This window comes from Balaenoptera ricei, chromosome X (assembly GCF_028023285.1).
Source record: "Balaenoptera ricei isolate mBalRic1 chromosome X, mBalRic1.hap2, whole genome shotgun sequence".
Lineage (NCBI taxonomy): Eukaryota > Metazoa > Chordata > Mammalia > Artiodactyla > Balaenopteridae > Balaenoptera > Balaenoptera ricei.
In genome coordinates, this window is record NC_082660.1 from 51,531,078 (window position 1) to 51,543,387 (window position 12,310).

The 12,310-nt window shown below is 44.5% G+C and overlaps 1 protein-coding gene across 1 annotated transcript; it reads left to right on the top strand.

The window, feature by feature from the left end:
• Window positions 1-7,067: 7,067 nt before the first annotated feature.
• Window positions 7,068-10,132, top strand: LOC132357564 (zinc finger X-linked protein ZXDB). The gene has a single exon (XM_059911138.1). The coding sequence runs from the start codon at window positions 7,175-7,177 to the stop codon at window positions 9,641-9,643; it is 2,469 nt and encodes an 822-aa protein (XP_059767121.1). The 5' UTR covers window positions 7,068-7,174; the 3' UTR covers window positions 9,644-10,132.
• The last annotated feature ends 2,178 nt before the right edge of the window (window positions 10,133-12,310 follow it).

A 12,310-nucleotide genomic window follows, 5' to 3' on the forward strand; every position in this document is an offset into this window, starting at 1 on the left:
GGCTGCAAGGAAAAGTTTTCTTTTGCCCAAAGTAGCAATCTGGCTTGTGAACTTCTTTTCACTCTAGGCCCTGCCCTCTGTGCTGAGCCTGAGTCCAAAGTTTACCTCACAGAGAACTCAAAGCCAAAACCCAGACTCATGTGAGGCTGTCTAACTGTGGTGTGGGGCCTGGGGAACAAATTCCTAAAAGAGGAATGAGGGAGGTGAGGACAACAGTGAAATGAACAGAAGTTGAAAATAAATGTGGATAGATGGCGATTTCTTTTTTTTTTTCCTATCATCACCATATCACGAGTGAAATATAGCACGTATCGTTCTGAGAAGCTAAACCATCGTCAGGATATGAAGAGGGTTAAACTTCCAACAGATAAGGAAGACAGAGGGTCAGGTCCTCAATGTTCCCTGCTGAGCAGATGACTAGGACAGTCCCTCTCAGCCATGTCCTCTGTTGGCAGACAGTGAAAATTTTTCCAGAGGAGCACTCAGGCCATCAGTCCCTGGTTCATTTTCTGGTCCCAGAGAGATCCTCTCTAGGGAGAGGATTGCCCCCATGAGTACTTTTTTTTTTTTTAAGTATTTATTTATTTATTTATTTTTATTTATGGCTGTGTTGGGTCTTCGTTTCTGTGCGAGGGCTTTCTCTAGTTGCGGCGAGCGGGGGCCACTCTTCATCGCGGTGCGCGGGCCTCTCACTATCGCGGCCTCTCTTGTTGCGGAGCACAGGCTCCAGACGCGCATGCTCAGTAATTGTGGCTCATGGGCCCAGTTGCTCCGCGGCAAGTGGGATCTTCCCAGACCAGGGCTCGAACCCGTGTCCCCTGCATTGGCAGACGGATTCTCAACCACTGCGCCACCAGGGAAGCCCCCCCATGAGTACTTTTCTTGAGATCAAATTCATGTGAGACAGTCAGAATGCGCCAAGCTTGCAGATGGCAGAGAATCGGGACCTGGGCGAAGTCTTGGAGTGGCCATGCAATCCCTGAGTGTGGTTTGGGGTGTTTGTAGTAAGAAGAAAGGGAGAGTGAATGAAAACACTCTCACCCATACAATTCTTGAGGGGAAACTGGAGCTTAATGTAAGGAAGCCTGGGCATCCTCAGAAACTGTATTGTATTCTGAGAGCAGATGCAGGGCATGGGGAAGGTTTCTGTGGTTAAGCAGTTTTCAAGTTCGCCCAAAGCACAGCTGGCCCCCAGGAGTAAACACAGAGTTTACCCTGGCACCAACCTCTCTTCTCTCAGTTGAACCAGGGAGAAACAACTACGTGAATTTTCAGGAACTACTAAAACTCAGTTCTCGCTCTGCATCCTCTGCCAGAGCACGGCAGGTTGAAGCGAGGTACAAAGCGAATAAGAATGTATCTTTGTGCGGTTGACACAACAGGGGGACTTTTTTGCTGGGGTTCAGAAGTGGGGTCATTCTGGTTGCCAGTGGGAAGATGTGAGCCTTGATGGGTCCCTCCCAGCCTATGCCTCGTGGGGGAGCTCCCAAGTTCACCTTCCTCCTGCAGGGAGAGACACAGCAGCTGCAGCTACACAGCCTACCTTCAGAAACCTCAGGCTAGAGGTGTGTATCTCCACAAAACCTGGTTCTCAGTGATTTCTACCAAGTGAGAGTGCCTGTTTGGATGCCTGGTGCTGACAACTTCCCAAGTGGCAGGCCTAGAGAGCTGCTCCTCTTGTTAGTGAGCAGGTTTCAGATTTCACATTTGTGTCTCATCATTGTCAGGGTGGCAGTTAAGAGAGCCCGGGCAGCAGGTCTAACCAGCATTTAAAGGATAAACTTGCTGTTCTTATTCAGGTCCTCTTGTTCAAGGTCTCAGGGTGCCTGGGATAGGAAGCCAGCCCAGTCCTGTGTGAGAACAGAAGGCTGTGGGTTAATTTGTCTTGTGTGGCTTCTGAACAGAAGTGAATATGCTTTATACATTGGAAGTACTAGGAAGAGAGTACAAGATTCCAAGGATGAGCAACTATTATTAGAAAAAATAATTATTATTAAAAAAATATTTTTTCCTCTGGATTTAGTGGTATCTTATTCTATCTATTGAATATGGACACACTGAAAGAAAAAGTTTTTTAAAAAATTAAATTGTCTCTCCTTCCCAGTATAAGATGCCAATTCAACCACTAAAGAATAGATCATCTGTCACTTAAGAATGGCAAAATGATGTGCCATTTTCCCCCATCAATATTTGTCCATTTTGGAGCCTAAAGGCAATCGAGAAAAGTGCAATTAAAGCAATCAAATTGCCAACACTGGTAAACACGTACACTTAGTAAGACTAACACAGGAATCTTTTGCCCTGCTCCTCCATGGACAGGGCTCTGATGAGCATGGCTTTAAATGGAATCCAAGTATCTTCATCTTGGTAGGTGCAGCTACCAAGAGAGTAGAGCAACATCTCAGGTATAAACTAGTCTATTCCTGAGGAGAACATGTGATATTCACACTCATGGTGGAAGATTCCTGAGGAGAACATGTGATATTCACACTCATGGTGGAAGAGGCAATCTCACCACACACCAAGGCTCTCCTTGCAGGTAGAGCAGAGAAGCCCTGAGTAGGACTAGAATGCAGAGTTCACAGGCTCTCTGCCTATGACACCCTTTTGTGCCAGAGCCTGGGTTTTGCAGCAAAACTCATTTCAGGCCAGGGAACCATGGGTCCAACAAGAATTGTAAGCAGTCTATTAAAACTCTGGAAGTGGCCAGTCCTGCTGCTTTAATCATTAATTCACCAGAGAAACAATATGATGATAGATAGGGTACCTACTATTCATGCAAGGTAACAATAGAAGGGACCCCCCTAAACTGATAAAGGATATGAAGCCAGTTGTTAATGTTCTCCCTGTTCTAAATTTACCCTTTAATATATTCTCTCTGATAATGGATGAATTACTTTAAGCATCTCTCCTTCAAAGTGATCACAATGTTACTGAAGGAGAAAGTGGCTCTCCTGTGACTTCTGGCTGTCAGAAGTGTGGGTGTAAGGATATCCTAGGTGCTCGGCCCCAAGCACGTGCCCAGAACAACTGTCCTATCGAGTGTGCCATCCCAGTGTGGCCTGGTCATTGGCTTTCTGTGGCCCTCTTCATAGGGACATCCTGTGCTCCAAGCCAGCCACCTACCCGCTGATTTCCTCTACTTGATTGCTCTCCTGACCCACCCCACCTCACCACTAACGTTACCTCCTGTAATTCTCCCAAGGCTGCAGCCCTTACAACACCAAGGCCCTCAGGATCCTATGTATAGGACATTGTTAGCTCCAGGCCTCCAACTCCACCAGGACACTTGCTCCTACTACACGTCTACATGCTGGCCGCCAGCAGTGGCTTGTCCACACTGATGTGCTCCAGAGGGTACCTTCTTGCTTACCTTGCAACTGTAGACCAGCTCTGGTTCTGCAGACCTGCTCTGGCACTGGCAAACCAGCAAACTTCTCTGCCATCCAGTAGGTTCTCCTACACCTTCTCCAATGAGGTGTGACCTCCAGTTCTGGGGAGGGACCCACATTCCAAGTTTGTCTTTCCTTGGGTATGCTCCCTCAGGCCCAGGATACCATATAGAGTTTTCCTATATCTTATATATTCTACATTTGTCATAGTTTAATAATTCTTTATGTTAAACATTATGCTTCACTTTATGTTAAAATTCCCCTGTCTACTGTGTACTTTCCATCTCCTGATTGGATCCAGATTGCTACAGAACACAACACCTACAGCAAATATCATTCCTGGAATTACTGAAAGCCTTCTTTTGAGAGCTGCATCAAGTAAGAATGTCCACTATCACCCGGAAAGAGTAGTAAGGGGAAAAAGAAGGAACAAAATGCTCGGAAAGGAAGAAGTAAGACTGACATTGTTTGCAGATGACATGATTGTGTACACTATATTCTACAGGTATTTACAAATTGGTAGAATCAATAAAAGAGTTTAGATAGCTGTTTGTAGGATAAAATATCAACATACAGAAGCCAATTGTATTCTATTTACCAGCAACAAATTTACAAAATGAAAGTTTCAAAGGCAGTATTTGCGAAATATGAAGTACCTAGGATAAAATGTCCTCTTATAGGAAAAATATGAAATATTATTGGGACACATTAAGGAAGTTCTTATTAAAAGGAGAGATAGACCATATCTATTCAATAACATTCCATATTATTGACAAGAAGTCAAATCTAAAAGTTCAACGCAATCCTAATTAGAACCTCAAACAAGATTTTGGTTGAACCTTGTCTGATGAATTGATAATTTAAGTGGAGTTGAGACAGGCCAAAAATAACCTAGACATTCTTGAAGAACAAGGCAGAATTGAGTGACCTTATCCAAAGATCAGAATTGTTTATAGATCTGTAGTAATTAATATTGATATGTGGTATTTTAAATGGACAGATAAATAGAACCATGGTACTTAATAGAGAGTACACAAACTAGCCCATACATAGGTAGATGCTTGATTTATGACACATGTGGCACTGCAAATCAATAGTAAAAGGGCAGACTTTTCAATAAGTGGTTCACTGAGACAATCAGATATCCACATGAAGAAAAAGAATGAAACCCTACTCAACACTATACACAAACATCACTTGTAGGTGAATTATGACCTAATAATTTTGCCTTTGTGAAAGGCAAAACCACAAATATTTCAGAAGGAAATATAGAGAATATTTTCATGGCCCCAGGGCAGGGACAGATTTCTCGAAACAGAAAGGCACTAACCACAAGGAAAAGAATGATAAATTTGACTACGTTATAATTAAGTATGTTATATAATTAAGTATGTTATAATTAAGATTTGTTCACAAAGCACAGCATAAAGCAAGAGAAAATACAAACAACAAAGCAAAGGACTATTTTGGCCACACATATAACCACCAATGGACTGGTATTTAAAACACATAAAAAACTCATTGGATCAGTAAGGACAAGATGGAAAATAGAATAGAAAAATGGTGAAAGAGTTGAACATGAACAGGCTTTTCACAGAAGAGAAAATCCAAGAGGTTCATAAACATGAGAACGTGTCCAAACTTAATAGTAGTGGTAAAAAACAGTAAATTAAATTCTGGCAATACTTGGTGTAGATGAAGATGTGCAGGAGCAGGAACTCTCTGTGTTACTGGTGGGATTGTAAATTGGTACAACCACTATAGAAAACAATTTGGCATCGTGTAGAAAAGCTGAAGATACGTATACTCTGTGGGCCAGTGATTCTGTTCTTGCATATATACCCAAGACTTTTAAACATGAGTCCCATGAAAAATGCCCAAGGATGTTCATTGCACCATTGTTCATAATAAAAAGCTAAAAACAACCCTCGATGAACCCAGTGTTCATCCAGTGTAGAATGATATAATAATATCATAATCACTTTGCTAAAATCATGCACTGGAATGCTAGTCAACAATGGAGACAAAAGATCTACGGATACTAGGAACAACATGGATGAGTCTCTCAAATAAATATGATACACAGTGAAAGAAGCAGGCCATAAAAGGGAGCATGCAGCATGATTCTGTTGATATAACTTCATATAAACTGTATTGTTTAGGGATGCATACAAAAGTTGTAAAGTCATATTAAAAAAAAAAAAGCACTGAAATGATTATCACAAAGTCAAGATAAATACTCTATCCATAGGGGAGGGTATAGTTTGTGATTGGGAGGAATCCGGTGGATGTATTCTGGAAGGCTGGCAATGGTCTATTTCTTGACATTGGTGCTGGTTACACGGGTGTTTGCTTTTATGAATTATCTAAACCTGGCAGATATGTTTTATGCATTCCTCTATACCTCAGATTTGAAAAAAATGTTTCCTCCAAAAAATGTAATAGAAAGAAAAATATGTGATGTAGAAATTTTGATGAGGTTTGAATTGTTATGGATGAAAAACTTGATCTTTTAATCAAGAGATCAGCAAGTGTCCATTATCATTAAAAGAGGGGAATGAAGGGATTACGTAAACTAAAGGTATCCCATAATGTAGTCATCACTCTAAACCTTTCTCTTGCCAGATTAATTCACCCTGTATTTATATCAATTCCCAACTCACTGATGACAGACAAATTGGAGGATCACCATCAACATTAATAAGATCATTAGGCATCACAGGCCAAATCCATTACAGTGAGACTAGGCCACCACACTTAAATGCAAGCAGGCACATTGGGGCTATTGGGCATGCAAAAGGCATCTGTGCCTTGTTCTCAGGAGAGTCCACTGCAGTAACTTAGGGTTTAACCTTATCACATTTAACTAGTACTCTTGTCCAGAGACCTCCATGTGCTGGAGAATCTAGAGTAAGCTGAGTAATGTCCTCATCATGCTGTGAGATTGGACATAAAATTTACCATGGTGCAACCAATGGTGGAAGAGCAAAGAGTTGGTTTAGGTTGTGCACCTTATAGGGAGAACCCAGGAGTAGGTTGGGTTCTTCAGATTTCAGTATAAATTGTTTCATCCTCCAGGCTTTGCATTTCTAGGCTGAACAGTGCTAATCTGCTTTGGCCCCACCTCTTACTCATTCTAGTCTCTGCACCAGCAGGACAAAAAATTTAACAATGCGACAAATTTTCCTGAAGACATCGCTCAAGACAGTTCTGGATATGGAAGCTGTCCAGGAAATTTTTTTAAAAGACAACCTTTTCAGTAGGAATTGCTAGCACTATGGTTGTTTAATCTTGACACATAGCGTATTCTCTCAGGAATTTTCTGTCATCCATTAATCCAGCCAGCCGCCCAGTAAACAATGTTTAATACAGGATAAGTGCTAACCACCATGTTTAGCACTGGGAGGGGCTGGGGGTGTGCTTATTTTGGTACATAAATCGGTAGTGAGGTACCGATTTATGTTGCATTTAGCAGATAGATACCTAAGGTATTCATTCCAGCACCATTTCCCCTGTATCTGGGAAGACCTCCTTGATTTCCTACTAATATTAACTGTGGAACTTATTATGTATACGAGGCTCTGCCCCTGGGCTTTCTATTCTGTTCTAGAGACCCAGTACCAGAATATTTAAATCACGGTGGCGTTAAACACGTTTTAATATCTGATAGGGCCAGTTTCTGCGCATTGCACATTTTTTTTTTTCCTTTCAGGAACGTGTTCGGGCCCGCGGCAGGGGGCGGGGTCGCGCCTCCTCCGCGACTCTGGTTCCAGCGGAGCCTCATGGACGCGGAGATGGAAATCCCGAGGCTGCTCCCGGCTCGCGGGTCGCGACAGGGCGGCGGCGCTGGCAGCCCCGGGGGCGGCGGCCGGATCCACGGAGGTCCTGACCCGCGGGCCGGCCAGGCCCCCGCGCGCCGCCTCCTGCTGCTCCGGGGCCCCCAAGATGGCGGGCCCGGGCGGCAGCGTGAGGAGGACCGCGCGGCCTCCCCGGGCCCGGGCCCTAGCCCGTTGGTGCCGAGGCCCGATCACGCTGGTGGCGGCGGCGGCGGCGGCGGCGGCGGCGGCCGCGGCGGCGGCGATGGCGATGACTTCTTCCTGGTGCTGCTGGACCCGGTGGGTGGAGACGTAGATTCCACGGGCGCCGGCCAGGCCGCAGGGCCCCTATGGAGGGAGGAGGCCGGGCTGGGCCCACGGTTCCAGGGGCACGAAAGCGGCGCGAACCCCGAGGGCCGCCCTTCGCTGGGCCCCAGCTGCCTGTCCGCTATCCGCGCCCCAGTCCCGGCCCTGGCCCCGATCCCCGCCCCAGGCATGGGCCCCGCCGCGGCCTTCGCGGGCACCGTCACCATTCACAACCAAAACCTGCTGTTGCGCTTCGAGAACGGCGTCCTCACCCTGGCCACGCCCCCGCCGCCAGCCTGGGCGCCTGGGGTCGCCCCTGCCCCGCAGCCCGGGGGTCTGATCGCCCCGCAAGCGGGGATCCCGCACGCCGCGCAGCCTGGCGACTGTCCCGAGCTGCCGCCCGACCTCCTGCTGGCCGAGCGGGCCGAACCCGCGCCCGCCCCAGCGCCCGAGGAGGAGGCGGAGGGCCCGGTTGCTGCTGAGGGTCCCCGCGGGCCGCTAGGCCCGGGCCAGGGCATGGTGCTGTACCTGTGTCCTGAGGCGCAGTGCGGACAAACCTTTGCCAAGAAGCACCAGCTGAAGGTGCACCTGCTGACGCACAGCAGCAGCCAGGGCCAGCGGCCCTTCAAGTGCCCCCTGGGCGGTTGTGGCTGGACCTTCACCACCTCGTACAAGCTCAAGAGGCACCTGCAGTCACACGACAAACTGAGGCCCTTTGGCTGCCCGGCAGAGGGCTGTGGCAAGAGCTTCACCACGGTGTATAACCTCAAAGCGCACATGAAGGGCCATGAGCAGGAGAACTCATTCAAATGCGAGGTGTGTGAGGAGACCTTCCCCACGCAGGCCAAACTCAGCGCCCACCAGCGCAGCCACTTCGAGCCTGAGAGACCCTACCAGTGCGCGTTTTCGGGCTGCAAGAAGACGTTTATCACAGTGAGTGCCCTGTTTTCCCATAACCGCGCCCACTTCAGGGAACAGGAACTCTTTTCCTGCTCCTTTCCTGGCTGCAGCAAACAGTACGACAAGGCTTGTAGGTTGAAAATTCACCTTCGGAGCCACACTGGTGAGAGACCGTTCCTTTGTGACTTCGAGGGCTGTGGCTGGAACTTCACCAGCATGTCCAAACTCCTAAGACACAAAAGGAAGCACGACGATGACCGGAGGTTCATGTGTCCTGTAGAAGGCTGTGGGAAATCTTTCACGAGGGCCGAACATCTGAAAGGCCACAGCATAACCCACCTGGGCACAAAGCCTTTTGTGTGCCCCGTGGAAGGCTGCTGTGCCAGGTTCTCTGCTCGCAGTAGTCTCTACATTCACTCCAAGAAACACTTGCAGGATGTGGACACTTGGAAAATCCGATGCCCAGTCTCCACTTGTAATAAACTCTTCACATCCAAGCACAGCATGAAGACCCACATGGCCAAAAGGCACAACCTGCGCCAGGATCTCTTAGCTCAGCTAGAAGCTGCAAATTTTCTTACGCCGAGCAGTGAACTTACCAGCCAGGGGCAGAATGACCTCAGTGATGCAGAGCTTGTGTCTCTCTTCTCTGATGTGCCCAGTAATAGTTCTGCTGCAGTATTGGACACCGCATTGATGAACTCTGGGATCTTGACTATTGATGTGGCTTCTGTGAACTCAACTCTGGCAGGTAAGCTCCCTGCTAATAATAATAATAATTCCTTAGGGCAGGCGGTGGACCCTCAGGCCTTGATGGCCACCAGTGACCTTCCTCAAAGTCTGGATACCTCACTCTTCTTTGGAACGACAGCCGCTGGTTTTCAGCAGAGTCCCTTAGATACAGATGATGTCTCAAGTCTAAGTGCGGGGCCGTTGGGATCTCTGAGCTCTTTGGCTATGAAAACCTCGAATCAAGAGCCCCAAGCTTTGACCCCCAGCAGTAAGCTAACAGTAGACACAGATGCTCTGACTCCTTCGAGCACCCTTTGTGAAAACAGTGTCTCAGAACTACTGCCACCAACCAAAACGGAATGGAACGTACGCCCTGACTCTGACTTCTTTGGACAGGAGGAAGAAACCCAGTTTGCATTCTCCAATCCAGCAGGAAACCATGGGTCTCAGAAAGAAACAGATCTTATCACAGTGACTGGCAGCTCATTTTTGGTATGAACTAAACTCTATTCATTCCTTGCCACATGGCTTATTTTATTGGTGACACTTAATTTTAAGAGTATTCTGGACTAAATGTTTAAATGCAGTCATTTCTTATAGGTTTGAAAAAGAACAGAGCCCTGGGCTACAAGTTTGGAGATTTAAATTCTGATCTTGAGTCTGGAACTGACAGGTTGTGTGACCCTGAGCAAGTCACTTATCCTATCTGAGCCTTAATTTCCTTATTTATAAAATGAGGTGGTTTGAATAGATTGTTTCTAAGGTCTTTTCACCTCTATGATTCCTTGATAATATGCTTCTTTCCTTGAAAAAAATTAGGACATTTTTCAGTGATGTTGCATGTGCTTTTTTTCAAACATGCATAAAATACACATAATAGTAGAATGAACATTCATGTATATGACACCCAACTTCAGCTATTATCAATTCATGAACATTTTTGTTTATATAATCTCCATTCTCACCCTCTCCCAGTATTATTTTAAAATAAATACCAGATATCACATCATTTCAACCATAAATATGCAGTATATATTTCTATAAACATGGGCTCTTTTGGAAAAATCTTCAGTTCCATTATCATACTTAAAGTTAACAGTAGTTCTTTGATACTGTCAGGGTTCCAACTTAATTGTCTCATAAATGCTATTTGTTTTAATATTTTTAACAATTAGAATCCCAGTAAGCCTCTTAACTGTCTTTTTAATCTGTATGTTACCCTGTTGTCTCTTTTCTTGCAATTTTATTCATTGAAGAAAGGAAGTTGTTTCACATGTAGCATTTGCCACAGTCTTAAGTTTTGATAATTATATCCCTGTGCTATTAAGTTCCCCTACCCTCTGTTTCCTTAATTTGGTAGTTGGATCTAGAGACTTGATCAGAATGGAAATATGATTTGGTGGGTAGGAATGTTTCATATGTCGTGTTGTGTTCTTTTAGCAGGTGGCACATAATGTCTGGTTTTCTCTCTTGTGATATTTGCAGCTGCTGGTGATTGGTGCATTAATTCATGATTACCTGTGCTTCTGATATCATGAATTGTTCTTGTAGAGTTACTATTAATGGAGGAAGAAATGCTGTTGAAGGCATGTATTAAAAGTTTGTTAGAAATATTGTTCAATGCCAAAATAGTTTCTTAAAGGTAGAACTAACAAGAAAAAAATAAGTAGCAAAAAATGTTTTGACTCTGCTCCGCATTTATCTTCCTCACCTCTTTTGATGATGGGAGGCTTTGCTGTTGTAGAAGTTGTCAGCCAGGACTTTGACATGAAACAGGCCCACGGTCAAATTCATGTTGGATAAGTGGCCTTGAATAAATTAATTTCACTAAGCCTCAGTTTCTTAGCCGTCAAAGGATCATAGCAATGCACACACATAGCTAACACACCTGAGACTTTTAATCTTTTCCAGTTTTTAATATGTAAAGAAAAATACTATGTGCTTTGACATATTTTGATTAATTTATATAATCCTTTTACCATCTCAATCCTTCCTACTGTAAAGAAGAAATTGGGATAATTTAATCCTGTTCATGTCCAGACAAGATTTGTGAGAGTTAGGGTGTAGCAAGATAGGGAATCTCTTTATTCCCTCCACTGAATTATTTCCCCCCAGGAATTTCTGTGGCTACTGCCAGGAGTGGAAACATTGCTCACAGGTATATCTGCATCCCTGTTCATTAGACCAATTTGTCACCATCTTTGCTCTGATTCCAGAGTTAGACTTTGCTGTAACTGCAGAGTCTGCTGTTGCAAGAAACTGATAATGGAGCAGAGAAGGTTTCCTCCTCTCCGTGGTCTGGGGAGCTCATTGTTTGCATTTTCCCAGAGTTGGAAGGAAAGATTGAAGCTGAATATTGTGTGAAATGTCTGTCTTATATGAGTGTAGCATTTTGAATTTTGTGGAACATCTTCACAACTGTTGTTCAGAGCAACCCTGTGTGGTAGTTTTGGCAAAGTTTGTTCTGTGACTCATGGCATTTTAGCAAATGCACATTCTAAATGGACTTTGGCTAGTGACTGACAGTTCTATATATATCAATAGCTTAAAACAAAGAAGATAAATTATTTTCACCTCTCACTTCCCACCCATCCAACTTTCATGATTTATCCCTGTGTCATAACTAGCTGCTGTTTTCCACTTTAATTGGTTTCTGTTACTTTCTGTTTACTTTCTCCCCAGTCCACTCCCATGTATGTGCACTCCAGCCCTTACCATGCCTTACTTTTTATTTTTTAATGGATAGATCTCTTCCTGCTACTATTCCTCAGATCTCCTCATAGCCCATTTTTTTCCAATGATAACATTTGCTGAGTGTACACTGCAGTTGTGTGTATAGTAAGAAGTTATTTTCTGAGCTTAGAAAATACTGTGTGTATATATGACTCAGATGGTAAAAGACATTATTTTCTATATTGTTCAGATGAGAAGTAGATTTCTGTTTTATTATTTCCATTTTTTAAAAGTTTTTGCCAAGGAGTTCAGCTAAAACTCATATTTGCTGTAGTGTACTAGTCCAGTACTGTTTGCATGTGAATGCCTATGGATGACAGTTATTGTAGCTCTTTGGCAGTGCACTAAAAAATTGTCACTTTGAAATGTTTATGTACTGTGTGTATGGGGGTATACACACACATACACACACATATATTTTTAAAGTGGTTT

Coding starts and splice junctions, on each gene's coding strand:
- LOC132357564 (XM_059911138.1), top strand. CDS start 7,175: ATGGACGCGGAGATGGAAATCCCGAGGCTGCTCCCGGCTCGCGGGTCG.